We start from the raw sequence: 24,811 nt of genomic DNA on the forward strand, positions 1-24,811 counted from the left end.
ACAACCTTTTCCGAAACCGAATCGTGTAGTGACACCTCCCTTTGATGGCGATGCCTCTTTCTGACAACGAGGAAATCTATGATACAAGTACACGGCCCAGCGGGATGGCGACAGTGTTTACTATAACTTGAATGCAGCAGGAATAGGCAGGAGAACCACTGGCCTGCACGCTTGCTCACGTGACTTGAGTCACGTTCTTCCGCCGATACTAATCCGGCCAATTGCGAGGGCTCCACGTGCGTGAGGCTCTTGTTGCCAGTGAGTCTGGATCTATTAACTAGCATTAATAACTAGACTCACCGCCTCTGGACCCTGCTAAGAATGAAGATTCTGCCCCGCAAATTATTGGATCGAATCGACTATTTTTTTCGTGACCCGTGAATCATAAACTGATCCTATACCCGAACAAACAGCTTCTTCCCACAAACACAGTCAGTTCACCTTACACCTCTTCTTCCTGGACTCCCAGTTCAGTCTCACATTTCTCGCCCATCTACTCGTCGACTGACTGCAACACCGAGTTCCGCCACATCCAATTTCCTCCATCTCTCACTCACTCACACACACCACCTGCGCCATGCCTTCCGCCGATGCTCCTCTCGAGCTCAATGAGGATGTCCGAGTCCTCGGTTACGATCCTCTGATCCCTCCTGCTCTCCTTCAAAGCGAGGTGCCTGCCACCAAATCTTCCATCGAGACCGTTGCCCGAGGTCGAAGAGAATGCAAAGAGATCATACACCAGCGTGACGACAGACTGCTGGTCATGGTCGGACCCTGCTCCATTCACGACCCAGCCACCGCCCTCGAGTACGCTGAAAGACTAAAGCAACTCGCCGAGAAGCTCTCCTCTGACCTCTGCATCATCATGCGAGCCTACCTCGAGAAGCCCCGCACCACCGTCGGCTGGAAAGGTCTGATCAACGACCCCGACATTGACGAGTCCTACAAGATCAACAAAGGCCTGCGAGTCTCAAGAAAACTCTACGCCGACCTCACCAGCATGGGCATGCCCATCGCCAGTGAAATGCTCGATACCATCTCCCCTCAATTCCTCGCCGACCTCATCTCTCTGGGTGCCATTGGTGCCCGTACCACCGAGTCTCAATTGCACCGTGAACTCGCCTCCGGTCTCTCCTTCCCCATGGGCTTCAAGAATGGAACAGACGGGTCTTTAAGCGTGGCCATTGACGCAGTCGGTGCAGCAGCTGCCAGGCATCACTTCATGGGTGTTACCAAACAAGGTCTCGCCGCCATCACCAAGACCAGCGGAAACGAAGACGGTTTCGTCATCCTAAGAGGTGGATCCAAAGGCACAAACTACGACGCCGAGAGTGTCAAGGATGCCCGAGAACAGCTACGGAAGAAGAACCAGCGCGAAGTCATGATGATTGACTGCTCACATGGCAACTCCAAGAAGAACCACAAGAACCAGCCATTCGTCGCCCAGACTATCGGCGACCAACTACGACAAGGCGAAGACGCCATCGTCGCCGTCATGATCGAATCCAATATCAACGAGGGCAGCCAGAAAGTCCCTGCGGAGGGTGGTCTTGCCTCTCTGCAAAAAGGCATCAGCATCACAGACGCCTGCATCAACTGGGACACCACAGTCGATGTCCTCGAACAGCTTGCCGACGCTGTGCGAACGAGAAGAGAAGTTCGGGCCAAGCAACAGAATGGCTCAAACGGCGCCAGCAATGGGCACCACTAGAGCCAACAGAAATCTTTCAGAGGATGGATGCTGGAACCATGCAAAGTAGCGCACAGGCACGGAGCTTCTGCTACATCATTTCTCTTGCCATCATGGACATATTTGCACGGACGGAGCTCAATCAAAAGGGTATCGACAGAGACGTCACACTGCATTCTGGTTTTCATGAGATCTTGCCATGGAGGAGGCGTTACCGTCGCTTCACCGTCGTGGGCATATATGGGGTTTAAAAATGGCTAGGAGCAATTCACATTTTGTCTCGACTCTCCATTTCAACTTCTTTGGTTCACATAACTCGCGCATCCGAACATGATCAGCACTCAACATAAGTGACATATCATTACTGTAAGGATACGTGAAATGCGAAATGCCTACATAGATACCGCGCCTTGCTACGCTATGCTAACCCATACGTCCATATAATGAACCCATGTCTCATCATCTCTTCTGAACCCATTTTCGTTCCCATACCCTTCGAAAAAAGGTGCCATAGCCCGGTCCAGCCTCGTCTGGATTTCTCGCTCAACGCCATCCAAACAGCCCGAAACCCTGCTCAGCACATACAATAAGTCTTCCGTCATGTTTGACCACGCCCGGCCAATCGTTATCCTACACCAGCGACGAGCCCGCATCAGGGCTCACCAGAACGAACACCACCCAATATAATGCTGGCACAGATTCTCCACGTTCGTCGCCTGCAAGATCAACCGATCGACCTGCTCCGCGACGCCGAGTCCGCTGATACCCGCCATGGCCGTCTCCGGCGCCGCACCTGCAATGGACACCTGCTTACCTGGAGTCGCCGGCGCAATTCCAGTGGCGTGGTTCATACTTCCACCATGCAAGTCCATCAAAGCCTCAAGACCCAAGCCATGCAAATCGGCTCCCAAGCGAGCGCCACTGGGACTGGCGCCCGGCGAGGCAGGCTTGAAGTCGCGACCCGTCAATTTCTCCTTGACCCGCGCGAGCACCTGTAGCGCACGCGCGTTTTGCACCTCTTTCGCTTCCTGGGCCGCATTGTTGCTATTGTTGTCCGAACCCTTAGTTCCATCAAGGATACTTCCACCTACCATGGCCGGGTCGAGAATGCTGCTTCGTCGGTGTCTGCGGCCGGGCGGCGCCCCAACGTGGCTCTGCGCCGCACCGTTCATCATGGCGGCCGGGTTATTGGCCGTCTCCATCGGACTGCGGTCGAACTCCGCACCCTGACCGCCAGGGGCATCGATGATGCTCTGTCTGCGCTCGGAGCGGAAGTGTGGTCTTGGTGGAGATTCACGAGTGTTCAACCGCCAATTAAGCAGAGGGTCGTGAATAAAGGCTTCCAACACGGCGAGAAGAGATTCTTTGTTCTCCCGAATGACACGCATTACATTCTCGCAGGTAATTCGGAACGAGCCTTCGATATTGCTTACCTCCATCGCGAATGTGAGCATCCTGGTCAATCGGAAAGGTACCCGTTCGGGGTACTTCTCACGGTGCATGGCGACCTCGAAACAATCGCCGAAATCGATATGAATGATCTTGCCTGTGATACGGTCGAGCATGAGATTCGATGGATGACGATCGCCCAACCCGAGAATGTAGCCTACCATAGACATGACAGCCAGTGATCGAGTGTAGTTGGTTCGTCGATCAAGCCAGGCCTCAGAACTCTTCGATTTGAGCCACAGGACACGGTACAAGTCTTTGCCAGTGGTGTTATCCATGGCATATCCAAAGACCTCCACCTTTTGCATAAGTGTGAGGTTGTCGTAGTCCGGAGCCATTTGCAGCATGATTCTATGCTCGATATTGAGCAATATGCGGCGCGACTCACGGTACTCCTTGACCAAGTTATGGAGAGTGTCGGAATTCGGCACCCAACCAAGCAACCCGGAGTTCTGGGACAGCGGAATGGCTGGGAAGCGCTGAATGTTAAGGTGGCGCTTGAAGCACTCAGTGTCGTTGTTCAGAAGAGTGTTGACCAGGCCAAAGAGCTGCATCACACGCTCGTCTTGACGGATATCTTCATGGCCCTTTAGGACAAAGGCATAAGAGATACCGTCGGAGGCCTTCAGCGTCATCTTTCGAGGTCGTTGCTTAGAGGGAATGACGGTCAAGACATGGTCGAAGCTGATGATCTTGATGATTGGCTTGCCGGACTGGTAAGTGCCAGGGACCGCCAGGTCCAAATCGTGCGCATCCTTAAGGCGCGGCGAGACGTATTTCAAGTCGAGACTCATCAATTGTGGCAGTTGTCGTGCAATCTTGCGGAAAACTGCGTAGTACAGATCCCATGCCTGGTTGAGGTCACCGATCTCCTTGGACCGCCGGAAGGCGTTGCAGAAGGCCCTAGCTTCTGCAAGGTCATGACCGAAGGCCTGGGCAAACGACACTTCTCTTAGAGTCTCGGCGCCACGATCAAGTAACTCGTGTAATGGAGCAAGTGTGGCCAGCATGCCTTCAACGTCGTGGTCTCCAAAGTACAGCCGGGAGGCCTCTTCGAGACCTTCATGCCAGAGCTCGTGCCAAAGGACAGCGACTCGGATCAATTCATGACTGACGACGTCTGCTTGCTCGACGAGGACAGGACTGTGTACTCTCATGCTGTCCATAATTTGTGTTGCAGAGTTGGCGCGCCTTGCGACTGATGATTTCATTGCCACCGTCAACGGATAAACAAGAGCTTGTGGGTGTGCTTTTCCAACTTCCGCCAGCAGACGGTGGACAGCCGCCCGTACTCGAGGGTTTGGCTGGTTGATCCGTGCAATCAACTGCGGAATCACTTCCAGCCATGTGTCGATACTAATGGATGCAAAGCCTTCGATGACAACCGAGTTGACCTCGCTATGTCCACCATGTGCAAACCACAGTGTCAATAGCCGAAGAGTATCCTGCAGGGAGCTCGTCTTCGATAATGCTATTGACCGGAAGAAGCCTCCAATTGCTGGGACCACATGATTCTGAATGACATGCTCTGGCAGATTTCGGACCTTGTCCTGATCTGTATGAGCAGCCATGGACGTGACAACTTCGAAGTTTGCCAGTGCATAAGCATGCCAGGCCTTGTACCAAGACTCGTTATACTGAGTAGCAGCTTGGTAAGATTGCAGGATGTCTCGAACAGGTTCCTGCGCACGAGGACTTGTCCAGTCGCCTCTGAGAAGGTAAGACTGCCACTCTCCTTGTCTGAGGTAGCATTTGGCCAAGAGTTTAGCACACTTGTCCAGTTCGTCGTGTTTCTTTCGTTGGGCAAGCGCATCATGGCCTGAGATGTCAAGCCCATTCATATTGCTCATGCGATCATTGTGGACACCGTTGATAATCGCCGTGTTGGCTTGCTGGAACTCATCTGCAAGACGCATGGTGAATTCTCGGAGGTAAGACAGAGCTAGTTGTTGGTTTCCAGTCGCCCAGTTGAACTTGAGGCGAGCATACGCCACTGGAGGTGGTGCTGCACCTGCCCCTGCGGCAGCATCACTGACGCCTCCCAAGGAAGCCAGTGACCTCTCAGCCAGTCCGATGCGATCGGACTTGCGACAAAGATTGGCGAACTTGATCCAGATGTCCGGATTCTCAGTTGGGGTCAACACGAGGGCTCTAACCTTGAGCATCCGCTGCCACACCTCGACATTTGACTGGCAACCCAACAGTCTCTTATTCCATAACAGTTTCAAGGACTCCCGCCTTTCGGGCTGAGCTTCACTCTGTTTGTACACGATGATCTCTTCAAGCTCAGCAAGCATTTGCGTCCGGACAACGACACTGTAAGCGCGATTGTAAGACTCGCCGATGGTGGCAGTTATCTCCGAGTTGACGCCATCACGAGCTCGAACAATGAAGTTTTCGGCTTCCATAAAGTTGTTGCGCTGAATAGCGAGAATGGCGCCGAAAAATGCTCGATCAGGAGAGCTTTCCTTCATGACACTGATGTAGTTGTCCATGGAATCCCATTCGCCTCGGCCCCAGGCTGCTGCTGCTGCGAGTGCCGACATAGATTTGCGATTCTCTTGAGTTGCACCATTCCAATGTTCTTGAGCAATCTCCGACAACATCCTCCACTCACCTAACGCATGCAAGCAGCGCATTTTTCCCATGATTATGTCGAAGTTCTCTGGCTCAATCTTTTCGCGCTTCTGGTAAGCAGCTAATGCTTCCTCCCATCGCTGTAACTTCTCGAACCACGCTTCTTTTAGCTCAACCTCGCCGAAGACTTGTGCTCTACGCAGTATACCAATGGCAGCATCCGACTGTTGCAGCTGGTTGTTGATGCTAATCAAAGCCTCCACGCTCTGACTGTTTTGGTCTTGTTCGAATTCAAGCTCTTTGTAGTGCAACGCTTTAGCAAAGGCGTGGCACTTTGCGGCAAACCGTCCCAGCGTCCGTATGTCAATCGGCAGCGATTTGTCATCATGTTCCATGAATTCAGCCAGGTTGAGCAATGTTTGCAAAATGTCTGGCGGGATGTTGGACGACGTCAAAGCTTTCTCGATCGAGCGGATCAATTCTTCTTGGTACTGGTCGTATAGCTCTGTCCAACAAGACACAAACGCAGAATTAAACAGATCCTTGGCCAGCGGCTGATAAACGGTAGCCAAGCTTGCGCAAGCACGCAAAGCATGTGATGGCGACTCTTTCAAGAGCTCGACACTGAACCTCCTCATCCATTCCTGCCAGTCTTCTCTCGTGGATTTTTGTGATGTGTCCCATGCACTCTTTAGATGTTGTTGGTTTACAGGGAGTCTCATAGAGGTGATGTTGGAATAGCTCGTGTCTTCCGTCGCAGTGCCATACTGTTCTTCCGGATAGAAGTCCACGGGCAGGGCTTTCCCAGTTTTCAAGTTTTCAATCAGCTTTTGAAAACGTTCCGAGTTGATCTGACCTGTCTTTGTGGCACGGTCGACCAGAGGTAAATAGTGGACAAAGTCCTGCCCCAGCTGATAGATAAGCGAGCAGACGCAGTCTAAGGCGGCGGCTTTCAGCGAGCGCTCTGATGAGTTCGTGACCACCTTTTCCGGCGATGACAGTATCTTAGCCAGGGGGTGGATCATGAGAGACGCGAAATCTGTGACGTTGACAGTCCTAGACAACTTGCCCAGAGTGTCAATTGCTGCTCGTCTGGCGTTAGGAGGGGCTGCTGGATTTTCAAAGATTCCAACTATCGCCGGTATGATCATGTGCATGTATTCTTCTCCACTAGAGCCGAAGACCAAGAAAGTGTGCAGAATTCGAATTGATGATTCCCTGCGCATGTCCGAGTCATTTTCGATGACTGAAAGCATCAGTGGCAACAGCCCAGCGAGATATCTCCTGAATTCGCCTTCGAGAGACTTTGATATGGCCTCGATCAGAGACAAAATCGTGGATTGCACCTGTCTGGACGTGTTCCAGTATTCCTGGATCACCACAATTATTTCTGGCAGAAAGGCTCGGATGTGCTGACGGACGATATTGACCAAAACTGCAAGCTGGTTGAAATAGGACTCCAGTCGAGTCGGGTGGGAGCTTCGAATAACACCAAGAAAGCCGGGTATGATTTGCCCTAAGAATGGCACACATTTCATGCCAATGGTCTTGAAGATTGTGACGACTGCGTCAATGACGGCGCTGTGGTATTGAGAGAGTGTATGATCAGCAAGTATTGTTTGCATCAGAGTGTTGATGACCACTGTTGGATAATATTCTTCATTCGAGGGCGTCAAGCCTTGCATGATTAAGGCAACATCAGACACAGGTTGGGTCTCGGCCTTGCTCTGCTTTTCGGCAACGGATTCGCTCAGTTGCTGGTATTTGTAAGGATCGAGAGCTCCGAGTACGCCCACCAGCTTGATTGCGTCTGTTCGGAGCTCCTCATGTGCTTCTGTCTTGATCAAGTTGATCAGAATACCAAGCAGTTCGGGATACTCTGTATATGGGTCGATCACATATTGGGAGTTGACTGCGAGTGAGCTCAAGGTCTGCATCGCAGCTTCGCGCTTCTCATGCGATGCGAGGTCTTGCAGGGCATCGATGATGATAGGCATAAGCTCCGGAATATGCTGAGCCATTTCCTCTCCGCCAACCGTGGTCAAGTCACCGAGCGCTTTGATTGTGGTTGAGGCGACTCCTGGATTTGGATCAGTGGCTTTCGGTAGAAGGGCCGACACCATTGCCTCGACATATGTTCTGACCAATGAAGTCGCATTTGACACAAAGAGACTGATGAGACGTGCACTCTCTTCCTTTTGCTTCGCCGTGTTTGAGTAACCCAGCCCGGTGAGAAGATTGACGAGCAATTTTCGCAGAGGGGGAAATACGTAGGCTGGGTTCACTGTAGTCAATCTGCCAATAATCTCAATTGCAGCTTCGCGCACTCCGAAAGCCTCATCATTGACGGCGAGGAAGAGGCATCTGATGTTTTCGGGCCTTGCAAGATGTTTGTCGAATTTCTTGTCCAAAGCTTGGAGAATGGTCATCCGAATGTCAGGATCCGGATCGCCCACAGCCACAGTCAACAGCTTGTCTACCACTTCCCCGACAACGTGAATAGCATTGTTACTGGTCTGATGCAGGATCGGGTCTTGCATGAATAGTTGACAACATGTCAATGCGGCTGCGCGTCGAATCTCCGGATTGTCGTTGGTAGCATAGCGGAGTGTAACATCACGCACAAACTCGTTCAGAATGTGGCCGGAAAAGTCGAACTTGCCCAATGTCTCAAGCGCCAGTGTGATCTCGTGGTCTTTATACTCTGTAGGGAAAGCTCCGTAGTCTTTGGCAAATGCAGGTAGGGGTGGTACGGTGTTCGGAGGACAACCCAGAGGTCGATATGGGGAGCGCACGAGGATGAGGCTGAGGAGGTCCAGGAGCTTGTCTTGTATTGTCGTCCGAATTGGCGGAATATTGTGTGCCATGTCCTCAAGGGCCTTCTCCATCGGCTCCGTGAGACCACAAGCAAAGATCGGATCGAGGAGTGCTTCCATATACTTGCTGAGGGTCTGACCGACTGCACCTGCAAGCATACTGATACAATTGAACATGGGACCTTCGTCGACTGCTGCTCGGTTCTTAGTCTTCGCACTCAGCGATTCTCGAATGTAAAGTATAATTCCATCGAGGTACTGTGCAATAGCACTGCCAACGGCTTTGGCAATCTGACCGATGGCCACAAAAGCTTGGTTGCGTTCTTTCTCTCGTTTCAGCTGTGCTTGAAGATAGATCATGAATTTGTGCAGGTAGTTGTTGATGAAGTCCAGGGGAGCATATTCCGCAAGCACAGGTATAATTTGTACGATCTGCGTTCTGATCCTAGGATCTCTGTGATCTTTCAGCCGCAGCACGATCTCGCAGGTGTTCCGATAGAAGTCATGCATGAACATGTTTCCCTGCTGCAGCAGCTCCATCAAAATCAGCAAGGAGCCGAGTGTCTCGTCGACAGGTGACGTAGCACGAAAGCCTTCGAGAGCCTTGGAGTATATTTTGGCGAACCAATGAGCCTGGAATGAGGCGTCTCTTGCGACCATAACCCCAAAGCATGCGCTGACAGACTGCGCGGCGATTCGTCGGATGAGATCTTTCGGGTCTCGTAGAGCATTCCAGATGAGGTCGAATATCTGTGGGATAAAGCCATATACCAGGGTGGGAGAGTTCTTTGCGAATTCTCGGATGAGCAGAACCGCAGCCAATTTACGACTCTCTTGTTTGCTCTCTGGCTGCAGCCATTCGAAGGCCGATGTCATTTCAGCTTCGACAAGCTCCGCGGTGTATGCGCCTCCAGGCCGGGCCAGATGGCCCAGCGCTCGACTAGCGGCGTCCAGCACTGTGTAGTCATTGCTCTTCAAGGCGGCTCGGAGGTAATTCGAGTATTTTGAAGCCTTCTGAGCAGCGTCGATTGCCTCACAATCTATCAGTCGATCGAGGGCGAGGACTCCGCCAACCTTGTCGCTGGATTCTGGTGCTTGGACAATGAGATTGCTGATGCGATTCGTGACTCTGTCGTAGAATGCACTGAAGCGTTCCGGTGACCATTCTGACATAAAATTAGCACACTTCAGTTCGGACAATAGGAATATGTCTCTCACCTCTTGAGAGCAGCGTTATGAGGTCGCGCAGTTCAGATGCTGCCTTGTTCTTGACTTCATCGTTCCTACTCCGCAGCTCGACGAAGATGCGTTCACTTGGGTCTGGACCCTGACCTTGCGCCGACATGGTGCCAGACCATTGTCCTCACAAAGATACAAGGCAGTCAACCGGAAGCGAGATCGATCGATGCTGAAGATATTATCCAGACTGTGACTTCGACGACGAGGTCGTTGGAGATGCTGGACTTTTTGCGGGTGAACGCAGGCGGCCGCTTGACCTTCCCCAAAGCACGGACAACATTCACGCGGGGCTGGTTATACCTTACTTAAAGCAGCATCGGTGACAACACCTAAAGACTCCCATACAAGGCCAAGAAGATTCTTTCACCAGCGTCGAGGATGGTCTGATTATGTTCATTTTTCACTCAGACTGCACGACCTCATCCACAAGATCCCGTAAAGTCGTCATCATCTGCTCCATCCACCTTCCCTCAACAATGCCCTCTAACCACGAAAAGCCAATGTTGAGACATCCATCTCCTCCCGTGGCAAGCGACAAGCCGATTGCAGGACCACAGACGTCCGCACATTGACTGAAGACAACTCTGCCAACTCTCCATTCACAATCCATGTCCCCTGCGAAGCCAGTCTTGTACACGCCAATGTTGGATATCTCGAATGTCTCGTCTCGGTCTTTTCCTATCTTCCCCTTGAACCGTTGATGAATATCTCCAGCGTACTTTAGAAGCCCAACCACGTTATCTTTGCCCTCCTTGTTGAGCTCCGTCTCAATTGTTTTCCTCACACGCCTCGCTTCGTCCCAGGAGAACAAGTCGATGGCTTTACGGGGTTGGTCCCTGCTATCCGTCCAGCGGTGCTCGTCCACATACCGAGAAACCCAGTCGCCAAATGAGTCTTCGTTGACAATGTCGTGAGGAAGCCACCTCCGCAAAGATATGGCGCCCTGGCACCGCACAATAGAGTATTCTGTCGGGAGCTCTGTGAGTACAGCGGCCGCTGTAAGGACTTCGACAGCTGCTGTCAGAGTTGTGGCGTGAGACCGGCATGCCTTCAGGAGACGGGTAGTGGTGCCTTGCGATAAGCACATTGACTGGAAGCGACTTTTCGTTTTGCTCGGATCTGCCGTTATAGGTAAGCCCGTCCACACGGTACTTGGTCTGCTACGAAACCAGTCATTCCAGAGCGACTTGAGGATGTAAGTGATCGAGAGTGCCAGTGGATGAATGTCCTCCAGACTTGGGATCAGAGACCTGCCGGGCGGTCTTGCAATGAACTTGTTGTTGAGACGGTGGCCTCCACGATTGTCTGCAATCGACCCAAAAGTAGCTGCAATGGTGTCCGCCCTTTCAAGTGCGGATTGAAAAGCTCGATGAAATGCCAGACCAGATGCTCCATCCGCCAGAGCATGATGGAATACGAAGCACGCGATGAAGTCGGAGCACTTCGCCGGCTCATATACAACAATCATCCGCCAGAAAGGTAGGCTGCTAGCTTGATCTCGGAAACCCTTATTGTGTTGCTCTTCCAAAATCTTGTCAAGTTCCTTCATCGAGGCTTCATTATACGGGTCTAGGACGAGCTCCGAGGACACAAACGTTGTCGCCTCTTGGAGGTCAATTTCTGGTAGTCTCGCAAAGTATGGAGCAGATGTGTCTTCGTCGACCGGAATAGCACTCAATGCTGGGTGTCCAGCTATAACCGCGTCTAAGGCAGTGAATATAACATATGCTAACGCCGAGAAGTCCCGCACGACTCTGGAAGAATAAAAGGCGCTGACTGCCACATTGTTGTAAAAGCCTAAAGAGTGTCTGGCTGTTGCAAACTGCTCAAGCAAGCCTGGGACAGAGTCAGCATTGGTAGGGAGGAACTACAATGAGTTCAATGCGCACCCACTGGCCGAAGTCTGGTCAAGGACTGGTGATCTGTCATGTTTTCCTCATCTCATTTGACTGGAAGCGCATGATGGATAGGTAGGACACCACAAGGCGGTCGCCAGGGTTTTAGTACTTGCTCACCTCACCTCTGCGTCGTGTCAGGCATTCCGTCAGGACGTGTGTGAGCACTTAGCAAGCTCTACGGAAGATCCGGACTACTTTTTGATACCTGATCTCGCAAAGAGCGACCCAATGCGGTTGGCGTGATCTCTTAACAAGGCTTGTATCGCCGCTAAGTTCGGAAGATCCCGAGGCAAGTTAACCGAGCAGGCGTCAAGACGTCAAGGTGTTTGACGTCCAGAGAGGAAATGGACATGAATCACAACTGCAAAGCAACAACGACGCGAGTATCTCTGATGCTCAGCTGTTCTTTACCGACTGTGATGGCTCCGACGAAAAAAACGAAACCCATTCGAGGTATCTCAACCTATCCGCCGCGATTCCTGCATCGCAAGAAAGCCATTGCGGCAAGCATAGAAACACACCTCTCGACCTATCAACGCAGGGAACCGTTTGCGTCAGCCTAGCAATCACCAACCTCAATCTACCCAGGGCGTATATTCTCAGAAGGACAAACATGACGTCCATCTGGTGAGAGAAGACATCGTGGTAGCCAGCACAATATTTTCCCTCCGCCTAAAGCTTCCAGATATGCCATTTGAGTCAAACAAAAGAAAACAAGTTAGGTCATCATTGTCATCTCACGCGCACGAAGATCGCGTTGTCGAGACTGAAATTTGCACTCGCTGCCGACCATGTCTAGGACGTCTTCGAATGTCGTCATATCATGGTCTTCAACCCGACGTTGACCTCAGCGGCTGTCAGCGACCCCGAAAGCATAACAATACTCTCATTTTACCTGCCCATCTGGAAAATTTGCGCCCGTAAGGTTCATGATCGATCGTTCCAACTATGCGGATGAGGCTCTACTCAGGGTCAATGCAAACCCACCGACCTCGGCGCCGCTGACCTCCAGGAATTTCATCCCAAAAAGGATATGTGGTCGGTGCTTTCAATAGTTGCGCGCAATAACCATCTGAACCAACCAACAGCATAATTCCCTGAGATTGGCACGGACCAACACTGCATCACCACGTGGGCCTCTGCAACATTCTGCATCATATGTTGGCTCCCACTTGCCTACAGGCGTCTCGGGGATTCTCTCGCTCCCGACGATCGGAACCACTTGGTGTTCCCAGGCGAACGGCACATCTTCTTGTCGCAATCAGGCAGCTCGTCCTGCTCAAAGTTTTCCTGATCGGCGTCGTGCAGTTCTTCGGGATGCTGCAGAGGGGCTCAATACGATGTCTCAATATGTGTTCTCTGCTTAAGTGCAGCAATGGAGTATCTTTGCAGTAAGCGTGGCCCGAACAAAAGCGATACACCGGAGCCTGATATCCGTCCCAGAGACATGGTCATCCCCACGAAGTTTATGAACGGACTGTGGCAAAGGTCAGGAGTTGCTTTTGTTCTAGAAGGTCTCGTGGAAGACTTCTCCTTCTTCAGATCCACGTGTTTCGCCTCCTGATGCTTCCGGCCGTCGTCTCGTTGTGGAAAAGTGCGAACTGACTCCAAACTTTGGATAGAGTTTGGGTCTAAGATGTGATCTTCCGGTATTGTAAGACCGTGACCGATATCACGTTTTGGCCGATACCATCAATACCGCGATACCAGGGCTGCTTCTGGCTAGTGGATTCGTGTTGCATGAATAATGCCTCTGAATCCTGCAGGCGAGGGGGTTGTGGCTTGCTCGCTACCTCGCTGGAGGTAGATCTGGAGCACCCACAGAGTTGCATCGAACGCAAAAGGTGCGACTCAACACGAGAACCATCCTCAAGCAACCAATAGCGGGGAGTGCCCTGCGTGGGATGCCATCAATAGTCTGGTAGCGAGAGAGAGCTGAACTGACAACTCTTGTGGCTTCTGTGCACCGTGCTCAAACAGCTTCATGCACATTGGGAAGCCCTCGCGATCTAGGCGTCTGGTTGTGGTGTGCTGTTCGAGGCTTTTCAGAGCCTCTGGACCAAGACCCTATAGCCCATAGCGCGATCCTCACTCAGGCATATCAGAGGGTACCATATCTTGTCTTTCGAAGACAAGGACTCCGAACTACCCACACACCGCATCTTGTCATAAAGAACGACCAAAAGCATTGCACTACACTCACTCCCAGGAACCATTATCCTCCCAACCTCACGACAATGGAGAAGGACAACGAGAAGTCGGTGGACATCTCCACCATCCAAATCACCCACAAGCATGTCGACCCATCCAACTCCTCAGAGAAAGGCGCTCCTGATCTCCGAACCAAGACATGCATAATCATCAACATCATTGCAACTGTCGCCATTGTAAGTATCCACGAGAACCATACATCCTCAAACCCAACTCATCTCTTTACAGGTCTACGTCAACAAATCCATTTTCTCAGACCCCAATTTCCGAGAATGCCAACTCCTCTTCGTGGCATACCACTTCACCGTGACATGGCTCACGCTGTTCCTGGCCTCAAGGCAGCCCATCGGCCTCTTCACCCCAGCCAGGACGAGTCTTCTGACCATCCTTCCGCTCACGGTCGCCATGGGTGCTAACGTGGTCTTGATGAACCTATCATTGGCGTACTCGTCAGTTATCTTCTCACAGATCGTGCGTATCCTGCTTGCACCCCTCACAGCCATGATGAATCTTGTCATCTACGGCGCTCGGATTCCCAGTCTGGCAGTCGCAGCACTTGTCCCCGCAAGTCTCGGCGTGGCACTGGTATCGTACATCGAAGGGGCGGCCAAAGGTTCAGCCACAGCATCCACATCCATGCTCGGCGTCATCTTCGCCTTCTCGGGTGTGGCCGTAAGTGCGTTGTACACGGTCTGGGTCTCGGCGTACCATCGCACATTGAAACTAACCACTGCTCAACTCCTGCTCAATCAGCTGCCGCTTGGCATCACAATACTGCTGGGCACGAGCTTCTTCACCGACAAATATCCCGAATGGACAGAAGTGAGTGGACAGCAATGGGCAATGGTCGCATTGAGCGGCTTCTGCGCCATGCTCATCAACGTCTCGCAATTCTACATCATCACAAACGCCGGTCCAGTCAGCAGCACAGTCGTCGGACATCTCAAGACAATCCTCATCATTGGTCTGGGATGGGTTGTCAAGCACGAGGCTGTTGGGCATGAAAGTGCGCTTGGGATCGCCTTTGCCGTGCTCGGAATCTTCGGGTAAGAAGATCACTTTTCCACACTTTTCCACATTGTGGACTGCCGAAGCTGACGGTATCTAGCTACTCGTATGCATTGCATTTGGAGCGAACCAGGATCGCTAAAGTATGATATAGCAGATATAGATCGGTGGGGAGCGTGTTCGGGAGATTTCCCAATGGCAAAGTCTTGACTCGAAAAATTTTGCGCCCACAGCTAGACTCCATGGAGGCTTGACTTGAATGGCCAACTACAACCATGTCTGCACTTTGCAGTGATCCCACCTTCCTTGTTAGCCACGCTGTAAGCAGAAGGTGCGTTGCAAAGAAAAATTGTAGAGGCAGATCATCATCGATAAATGTCGATCTTCAGTGCTTGTCCCCTCGTGTCTGTCGTCGATCTTTGCTCGGATGTGACATTTATGACGGGAGATCAGACACGAGGCTGAAGTATGCAAGGCTGTACACGGCACCATTTCCGATACTTCACTGAGCTGTCATTACAATGACAGCGCACAGACCCCATTGGGGGAGACCATCATGCAATTTTCTTTCCCGCGTTCCAGGTATTCGGGAAAGGATCTTCCCCTCACCTATGCAAGATATGACGCTAGAATAATTCGTGCTATACTGCATTTATCGTCGCCGGCACATTAGGTGTAGGTCAAAGCGCCAGGCCAACGTCAGGTCAGGGTCAGGCACACCAATAGCGTGGAGGTTTATGAGCAGCCTTGCCGCCGCTGACCATTTGGGGGTGGAGGTTGTGTGCGTTTCCCTTACACGCGGAAAGTGTTTCGAAAGAAAAAAATCGCACAGACCATACCTACCATTAGCATGGAAGACGGGGCAAGATAAGCGAGGGTGGAGGTCACAGGGGTGCTTGTAGCCCTGGAGCTGCTGCAATTCTGTGGTTCATCAGCAGAGTGGAGGCGAGAAGAAGGGAATTCGCAAGACCTGGCGTGGAGCTGAAGACAATACCATAGAGAACACGGGATGTCGCGGCTGCCAGAGACCTCTCACGTCTTTTTCTGTGGAAGTGGCGCAACCGTCTTGACTGGTAGAAGCTTCCTGGCGGACGTACAGCCTGACTGCCGTTCTAGCCGTCGCTCATGTGTCGCTGCGTGGAGCCGAGACGTGGCCTCCCCATCGGTTCCAAGCGTTGACACTGCAATAAAATCATGCGGACATAGCATGGAATTTGATATTGCAATGCAGGTGTCCCACAATGTGCAATGGAGGCATACCAGATGCAGGATTTGAAGTGAACCGGACAGCACCATGGGCCAGACGTATCAGCCAATTTCACGTAAGACATGCGGATGGGGTTGCGTAATGGCGCAGATCTGCCTAGACCCAAGCCGATATCTTGCGGTCAGCAGCAGCCGAAATCCGTGATCGTCCCACCACGGGAGAGTAGCCGTCACGTGTCACTCACAACTCCTATGACATTAATCTGACAGGATAAGGCCAACGGCAGCCTGAGTGTGGGAAAGTTTGGTAGGAGTAACTGACAGCGATGTTGAGCACCATACCGAAGAGATGGGTGGATCGATCTTTGCCCAAAATGGTATCGTGGAGAAGCTTCGTTGTTCTGCTCCATACCCATAGAAGGCCTTCTAGGCGGCTTGTTGGAGAAAAGAATAGAAAGGCACACCATTGGTTGATTGATGCAGGTCCCTGGCTCGAATTGCCCCAACACGTTCTGGAAATCGGCCGTTGGCACCCTTGACGTAGAGGCAAATTTGACTTTTCGGTGGTCAAAGCGTCCGAGAAAACGCGCGTGGCCTCACAGACGTTTTCCAGCAGAACGGTTGCCGGACGCACAGAGCAACTCTTAACAGGCCTCCGGACATGAGCACAGATCATGCCTGAACCACGCGAGAAGAGGCCCAAGCATTTCTCGCTACCAGAAGAATGAATACCATGACCGATGTGGTGGGAGCTCACAGGTTTCGCCACGCCACGTGGATGATGGTCAGTGAGAATCTGATGGCCCGTGGCAGAAAAGTGTAGTCGGCTCAGAATGCCGCATTCTGCGGAGGACCGCGGGATGAAGCTTGAGTGGTGCATCTTGTGCCTAGAGTAGTCAATTCCGACGATGATCTTCAACACAGTTCCTCAGTATAGTATGGTGAAATGAGAATTCCATAGTAAGCTAGTTCGAATCAACTGCCAGGCCCACTCGACCGGGTGAGCGCCATCACGGCAGATGAGAGAAGGAAAAATTCGAGCCGTCCTCACAGCATGATCGTCGTGTCTGATGCTCACCGTGTGGTACCAAACCCGCGATTCCCGCACTTAGGGATTCGGCGCTTCTGAAAGTCGAGGACATGCAACAGCTGGACAAGCCGGCAGCCGATTGCCATGCGCTGTCCAACGTGGCCATGATCGAGGCGTGGGTATTCGTCCCCGATGTCTCTGTGCGGAGGGACGCAATGACCACGATCTGGAACAGGAAATGCTGTAGAACCATGCGTAGAAGGTCCAAAGCGTGCAGAAGCTCTGAGAAGGAAGTTGGTACGCAAATGGGAGATGCAGAGAGATGGTACGTGCGCTGAACTGGGGTGTCATCGGCCTAAAGAAGGTGGTGAATATAAAGTTTCGGAGGAGAAGAAGAAACTGAAGAAACCAAACAAAAAAGGCTTGGCAGGGGACATCTCGCTTTTTCACTGCTTTCCGTCTCTTCCTCGCCACGTCAAGCCTCCGGTACCAAATGACAACATGCATCCGCTATGAAGTTCCTGCGTTGCTGACCCTGAACCTAATCCTAGAAGGCGGGACAGAATCTCATGGCTGTCGCGTGGAAACTTTAGCCTTTCGGCAGGTGTCTCGCTTGACATGGACCTCCATGACCGCCATGTGTACCTGCGTCGTCCCAGACGCCTGGTAACTACACCAGACTCTGATAGCGGGCTACTTCCCTCGCATATGCTTTCCTCAGAGGCATTATGCCTAGGAACGCTGTCTTGCCGTAGAGCAACTGTGGATCTCTTCTACAGCCTTTCATGTTCAGGTTAAGTGCCTCGATTCTCTCCCGCCGCCACTTGGTCGTTCTACCATCCGCCTGGGGCTACTCAAGGTGGATGGTCTGAACCTTCCTCAGCGATCCTGTCCTCCACTCATCCATTCCGCCCACCAGCTTCCGTAGCTGGTGGGTCTTCAACACCAGGTGGCTTGATGTTAAGCGAGCAGAGACTTCACATGGCGGGCCTGTACCGTACTGTGACACTGTCTTGACGCGGTCCAGTCTTTTCAATACGACCTGGTCAAAGAGGATGGACCTCCTCGTGGAGACATGGTGCTCGCGATCTCTGGATCCGAGCCTGGAGGATCCTCCAGCTCATCCTCATGGGTCATTCTCATTCTGCCCTCGTGTATGCAGGCGCATTGACCAGGCGTGGAAGAAAGGTAAGTACTCACGCTTGATCGCTTGTATATCATCTCGAGGAAGAACGTCCCTCCATCTCCTCAACATACCTTCATTCAGGAAGTCCTTCGTTATAGTGCAGCAGTCTCTCTTGTAAGAGACAATCATCGCCAACATGCTGTACCTTGTCTTCATTCTCTCCGTCCTTGCAGGACTAGGACCTGTTCGCCTTGCCGACGCAGCCCCAAGAGCATTGGATCATAGTGAACCTATAACGACTGTTCCGACATTGAGACAACATGCGAGTATCAAGCAGGACAGCGAGATCACTTGGGCCGAGTCGAGTTCACCCGAACTACGCTTCATGCGAAAGGTAAAACGTCACAACACTAACGAAGCCACTACCACGCAGGGACAGGCCACAACTAAAGCGCAGACGACTACCACTCCATGCACAACCACAACAAAAGCGCAGACGACCCAGACGACTCAGCAGCAGACTACTCAGACGACAAAAGTGCAGACGACTACCACTCCATGCACCACCACAACAAAAGCGCAGACGACTCAGACGACTCAGCAGCAGACTACTCAGACAACAAAAGCGCAGACGACCCAGACGTCCCAAGCACAGAGTACCACTCAGCAGCAGACTACTCAATCGACCAAGGGAAGCTCAACATCTGCTGCACAAACGACTACAACTTCTCCATGCACAACCACAACATCAGATCATCATGAATCGTCCAGCTCTTCAACAGGTTCCACAACAGTTGCAGTTACTACGACGTCTGCTCAAGGTGCATCTACTGGATCCACGACCTCAACTGGCCAAGCGTCGACATCGCAATGGACCTCAACAACGCCAACTACATCAGCTTCCAGCATGCAGTCATCCAGCCAGTCAACGCAAGGGACCTCGAGCACGCAAGGTCAATCATCTTCGGTTGGACAGTCAACAACTTCGAGTGTGATGGCCGGCACTACCACTACATCTGTGGTCGCCACCTCTACCCCCGTCACAACCTCAGTGAGCAGCTCATCTGCGGCCGCGACTACCGGGACAAGCTCTACAAGCACCCCTGTAACCACCACCGGATACAGCACCAGCTCAACCATAGCCTCGAGCTCAATTGTACCGTCATCGACGCAATGGAGCACGTCTTCTGTCATCACAACATCCTCCACATCTTATACTACGAGCTCACCTTCCACATCTGCCAAGGGCACTACAACCACCAGTTGCGATACCGACAGCTCTAAAGGTCACACCACAACATCTGTGGGGACCACAGCGTCAACCACGACCGGACACGGCACCAGCTCAATCAGTAGCTCAGGTTCAACCGCGTCGTCATCGACGCAGCGAAGTACATCTTCCGGCTCTACGACGACTTCTAACGCCCATACTACGAGCTCGCAGGCGACTACATCCGCCAAGGGGACTACTACAACAACGAGCTGCGACACCGACAGCTCCAAAGGTCATCATACTACAACAACGAGCTGCGATACTGACAGCTCTAAAGGTCATCACAGCACAACATCTGCTACAACGACCACGTCCTCGAATGGCAGAGGATCGTCCTCGACGACATCATCGGGTAGGGTAACGAGTTCGACCTCTACAGCGATTACGTCTTCTACCGTAGCAGGTACATCTAGCACATCTTCCAGCTCGGTGACGACTTCAACGGATTCCACATCCGGAACCTCCACTACTCCAGCGGCATCTTCGTCAACCGTCAGCTCTGTCTCCACAAGCAGCACAACCGCTGTTGTGTCAACGACTACTGCGGTTACAACCGCGGGATCAACTTCCGAAATCTCCTCCACCACTTCGCCCACTCCGAGCACTGGCTCCACAAGCAGCACAACGGCTGGCGTGTCAACCACCTCGACTACTACAAGCACTGGATCAAGTTCCGGAACTTCCACAACTTCAGAAGGTACCAGCTCGTCCGTATTGGGTACTAGCACCAGCAGCACAACGGCTGGCGCATCCACAACCACCGCAAGCACCAGCACAATGTCAAGCTCTGGGTCCTCCACAACTTCAGAAACTACCATTTCGCCCACGTCGACTGTCGGATCAACAAGTAGCACAACACCTGGCAGCAGTAGCTCGACACCAAGTTCCTCATCTGGGCAGACTACAACGACCTCCAAAGTGCCAACGTCGTCCTCATCGTCCTCGGCCACATGGACAACTCGAACTCGTACCTCTAGCACTAGCTGCACAACTGGCACCAAATCTAGGGGTTCGTCGACCACCACGACCCGTTCGCAGTCATCAAGTGGCACGACCAGGTCCACCTCAAGTCAAACCACCAGCAGCCCAACTACCCAGTCAAGCTCATCCACCACCCAGAGTACTACTGTTGCTACGACCACCGTCACCAGCACAACGCCAGTTACGTCGAGCACGGCCACTTCAACCGCATCATCCAGTGAAACCTCCACACAAACCACAACTAGCCCGGTAACCAGCTCTTCAACTGACAGCACGAGTGGTAGCACAACCTCATCAATTCCTACTTCCACAAGTGAGTCCACCACAGCTTCGACAACGATGGCCAGTTCATCGAGCCAAACCACGAGTGAAAGCACCACCTCGTCAGTTCCCACTTCCACAAGTGAGTCCTCCACAGGCTCTTCGACGACAGCCAGCTCTTCGACTCAGACCACAGGTGAAAGCACGACCTCATCGGTCCCCACTTCCACAAGTGAGTCTTCCACGTCTTCGACAACAGTGACCAGCTCCTCGGAGACACCGTCTTCTACAGCTTCGTCTGCCGCGACGACCACTACGACCAATTCCGCGACCACTTCGGGTGGCACTCATTCCTCGTCGAGCACCTCGTGCACCACAAGAGATCATTCTTCGACCACACGCAGCCGAGGTACAACTGGATCGACTTCGCAGTCTAGGACATCTTCGACAGCTACTACAGTTCGATCCAGCACAAGTTCTCCAAGCACGGGAAGCACAACGAGCACCGGATCAACCTCTTCCGTGTCAACCACGAGCGGAACGTCCTCTGGTAGCACCACTACTCCGTCCTCTACAACATCTGGCGTGACGAGCTCCACTTCGATCACTTCAACGACCGCAGGAACCTCGTCAACTAGCACCAGTACTGTGGCGACCTCGAGTACTACTACCTCTAGCCAGGTTTCACCTACTACTACTACTACAACCGCACCGACGTCCACGACTGAGACAACAGGTAGCTCAACAAGCACTGGAAGCAGCACAACATCAGCCAGCCCCACCAGCACTACCTCGTCCGCATCACAGTCGACATCTACCACGTCAATCCCTACTACAAGTGGCTCGTCTTCAACATCAACTCTTTCTACCACTACCGCGGCGACTACGACAACCACTGACTCTACCGGTATGTCTACAACCTCCACGGCGCCATCTTCTACAAGTACAACACCGGCAACCAGCAGTTCAGCTACCTCGACAACTACCACATCTGGATCAAGCCAAAGTACCTCGGGAACTACGACAGCCACGACTGAGACGACAGCGACGACCTCCAGTGTTGGCCAGAGCTCTTCCACTGCTCCTACCACCTCGGGCACGAGTTTGACATCGTCCAGCTCTTCTACATTCAGTCCAAGCACTACAGGAACGACCGTCAGCTCTTCAGTGACGACTACGTCTACATCCTCGCCGTCATTGACATCAACCACATCTGACTCCACAACGTCTTCAATGATTTCCTTGTCCACAACAAGCTCGTCATACCCGACCACGTCCACGACTTCATCCTCCTCTTCCACTGGTTCAACAACATCCTCCTCCAGCACCACGGTTTCTACATCCGCCACGCTTTCCACGACCACCACCACTCCATCTACTACCACCACTCCCTCGACGACTACTACTTCCTCGACCACCACCACTCCCTCGACCACCTCTGCTTCCACGACTTCTCCTTCAACGAGCAGTACCACCACTACATTCTCAACAGTTGTCAGCTCCTCTTCGACGACTTCAACTAGTGTTTCTACTACGAGCAGTATCTCAACGACCTCAACTTCTGGTTTAACGACATCTACACCGACAACCTCGACCTCTTCCACCACTTTCTCGACCACCACTCCTGCGTCTTCAGGAACAAGCTCTTGGACGACTGGCTCAGTTACTACCAGCGCCTCAACTACGGCAACAACGAGTCCTGTGACAACATCGACTACCAGCTCTACAACTAGCCAGTCGACAAGCAGCTCGACAACTAGCTCGACTAGTACTTCTACCCCTACAACACTTTCGACCAGCTCCAGCTTGACAACGACTTCCGGCACTACGTCAAGCTCTAGCACTACGTCGGCCTCCACAACTGTGAGCCCTAGCGCCACAACGAGTCAGACGACTACGACCACGCCAACGAGCACGTCAAGCTTGACTACGACAACTACTACTACACCAGGCCAGAGCAGTTCAACCACCTCTAGCGAGAGCCCTACCACAACCTCTTCTCAGACTCCCACAACGGCCTCTACCGAGATATCGACTACCACCTCGACCCCGGCTACCACACAGACTTCGTCAACAACCGTGCCAGGGACGAGCACCACTTCAGCGTCAACGAGTGAGACCACCACAACTACTGTGACTACGACAGGCGCAACCACGCAATCAACAACATCTGCCTCTACTACGCTGTCAACCAGTACCCCAACGACAATTAGCAGTACTAGCACAACGACGTCTACTACGGTATCTTCAACCACGACGCCTTCTACCAGCAGCACGACAATGTCCACGGTTACTACGCCTTCTACTAGCAGCACTTCGACGTCTAGCAGTACTACCACTTCCACTTTGTCGACATCGTCCAGTGCCACAACTACCTCGACCACTACAACTGAGTCAAGCAGCACGACGACAGTCACAACAACCCCAGCGGAATCTAGTACTACTTCGACGTCTGCCAGCACTTCGCCAACTTCCACAGGGTCAACTACCTCTGGCACAAGTGTTTCAACTAGCAGCACAACGTCTACAAGCATTCCAACCACTTTCAGCAGCACTAGGACCGTACCCAGCACTACAACATCGCCTAGCGCTACAACAACATCTGACAGTACGACATCGTCCAGTATTGCAACGACCTCCAGCACTCTAACGACGTCTACGAGCACCTCAGTCTCAACGAGTGCAACGCCCAGTACTACAACGAGTGTAACGACAAGTGCAACGACACCCACCACCACAATCGTGTCAACGAGCACCACGGGCTCTGCCAGCACTACGACGACGACATCCTCGACTGTGTTGACAACGCCGAGCACTACAACATCGTTGAGCAGTACTACGGTCTCAAGCAGTGTGGCAACCTCAACCAGCACTACGACGGCTAGCAGCAGTACGACGACTTCTGGTAGCACCACAGGCTCGACCACCTCAACCACGCTCAGCACCACACCGACAGTCCCTAGTACTTCAGGCTCCACTAGCAGCGTCTCAACTACCTCAGCGTCGCCCAGCACTACAACGACAGCGTCGACCACAACTTCGTCTGCCACCACAACCGTCTCGACCACCAGCACAGGCTCTACAAGCACTACCACGACCACGGATACATCGAGTACTACAACCTCGCCGAGTACCACGACTTCGACTAGCACCACGGTCTCGACCACGCCAACGCCGTCGACAAGTAGCACAGTTTCAACCAGTACTACAACCTCTCCTAGTACCACGGCTTCAACCAGCAGCACGTTCTCTACCAGTACTACAGTCTCGCCCAGTACCACGGCGTCGACTTCTACCACGCCATCTAGCAGTACCGGAGTCTCTACTACCACCACAGTCTCAACCAGTACCACGGCTTCACCCAGCACGACAACAACGACGTCTGGCACTGCGAGCACTTCTTCCAGTACTACACTCTCGACCAGCACTGTAGCGAGAACGACCTCAACAGCCTCAACACTGTCAACGAGCACAACATCATCAGGCAGCACTACCACTAGGGGCAGCACTTCGTCGAGCACAACGTCCGTAACACCCACGACTACAGGAAGCACTAGCTCGACGGTTTCCACCACAGTTGTCCCGTCATCAACCAGTGGCACCACAACCAGCACGCCGGCTTCGAGCACCACGAGCACCACGGCCTCAACCACACCAGGTTCAAGCACCACGGTCTCCAGCACTATGCCAGCCTCAAGCACCACCTCGGGTTCAACCACCACGGTCTCAAGCACCACACCAGCTTCAAGCACCACTTCAGGTTCAACCACCACGGCCTCAACCACCACACTCTCAACCACCACACTCTCAACCACCACACCAGCTTCAAGCACCACAACAGGCTCAACCACCACGGTTTCAAGCACTACGCCAGCCTCAAGCACTAGCACTCAGACCCCGTCAACCACCGCGTCAACTGTGTCTACATCACAGTCATCAAGCACCACCACAACAAGCTCTGTGCCTGCAGTAAGCAGCACTACTTCACAGTCAACTGGTAGTACCGCGTCTACAACGGCATCGTCTAGCACCACTACCACAGCCAC

General features: G+C 52.6%; 6 protein-coding genes across 6 annotated transcripts; 2 read left to right on the top strand and 4 right to left on the bottom strand.

Moving 5' to 3' along the window:
• The first annotated feature begins 314 nt into the window (after positions 1-314).
• EDD37DRAFT_290003 (phospho-2-dehydro-3-deoxyheptonate aldolase, tyrosine-inhibited) lies at positions 315-2,030 on the top strand. The gene has a single exon (XM_062811120.1). It carries the CDS (start codon positions 578-580, stop codon positions 1,709-1,711), a length of 1,134 nt encoding a protein of 377 aa, XP_062673933.1. The 5' UTR covers positions 315-577; the 3' UTR covers positions 1,712-2,030.
• EDD37DRAFT_290050 (FKBP12-rapamycin complex-associated protein) lies at positions 2,031-10,070 on the bottom strand. The gene is made up of 2 exons (XM_062811122.1): positions 9,751-10,070; positions 2,031-9,698 (listed from the first exon to the last, which is right to left on the bottom strand). The coding sequence occupies exons 1-2, from the start codon at positions 9,875-9,877 to the stop codon at positions 2,350-2,352; spliced, it is 7,476 nt and encodes a 2,491-aa protein (XP_062673934.1). The 5' UTR covers positions 9,878-10,070; the 3' UTR covers positions 2,031-2,349.
• A 1-nt stretch (position 10,071) lies between these two features.
• On the bottom strand, positions 10,072-11,939 carry EDD37DRAFT_290049 (alcohol acetyltransferase). The gene is made up of 2 exons (XM_062811121.1): positions 11,661-11,939; positions 10,072-11,607 (listed from the first exon to the last, which is right to left on the bottom strand). Exons 1-2 carry the CDS (start codon positions 11,698-11,700, stop codon positions 10,172-10,174), a joined length of 1,476 nt encoding a protein of 491 aa, XP_062673935.1. The 5' UTR covers positions 11,701-11,939; the 3' UTR covers positions 10,072-10,171.
• Positions 11,940-13,906: 1,967 nt separating this feature from the next.
• On the top strand, positions 13,907-14,930 carry EDD37DRAFT_647708 (uncharacterized protein; the record flags this gene model as incomplete). Its single annotated transcript, XM_062817915.1, has 2 exons — positions 13,907-14,056; positions 14,109-14,930. The coding sequence occupies 2 exons, from the start codon at positions 13,907-13,909 to the stop codon at positions 14,928-14,930; spliced, it is 972 nt and encodes a 323-aa protein (XP_062673936.1).
• Positions 14,931-16,783: 1,853 nt separating this feature from the next.
• On the bottom strand, positions 16,784-17,474 carry EDD37DRAFT_624098 (uncharacterized protein). The gene has a single exon (XM_062816145.1). The coding sequence runs from the start codon at positions 17,375-17,377 to the stop codon at positions 17,105-17,107; it is 273 nt and encodes a 90-aa protein (XP_062673937.1). The 5' UTR covers positions 17,378-17,474; the 3' UTR covers positions 16,784-17,104.
• Positions 17,475-19,804: 2,330 nt separating this feature from the next.
• On the bottom strand, positions 19,805-24,702 carry EDD37DRAFT_647710 (uncharacterized protein; the record flags this gene model as incomplete). The annotated part of the gene is made up of 6 exons (XM_062817916.1): positions 19,805-20,587; positions 20,648-20,941; positions 20,990-21,111; positions 21,166-22,635; positions 22,828-24,640; positions 24,697-24,702. The coding sequence occupies 6 exons, from the start codon at positions 24,700-24,702 to the stop codon at positions 19,805-19,807; spliced, it is 4,488 nt and encodes a 1,495-aa protein (XP_062673938.1).
• Between the last annotated feature and the right edge of the window lie 109 nt (positions 24,703-24,811).

This window comes from Exophiala viscosa, assembly GCF_022695815.1.
Source record: "Exophiala viscosa unplaced genomic scaffold EDD37scaffold_2, whole genome shotgun sequence".
NCBI classification, from domain to species: domain Eukaryota; kingdom Fungi; phylum Ascomycota; class Eurotiomycetes; order Chaetothyriales; family Herpotrichiellaceae; genus Exophiala; species Exophiala viscosa.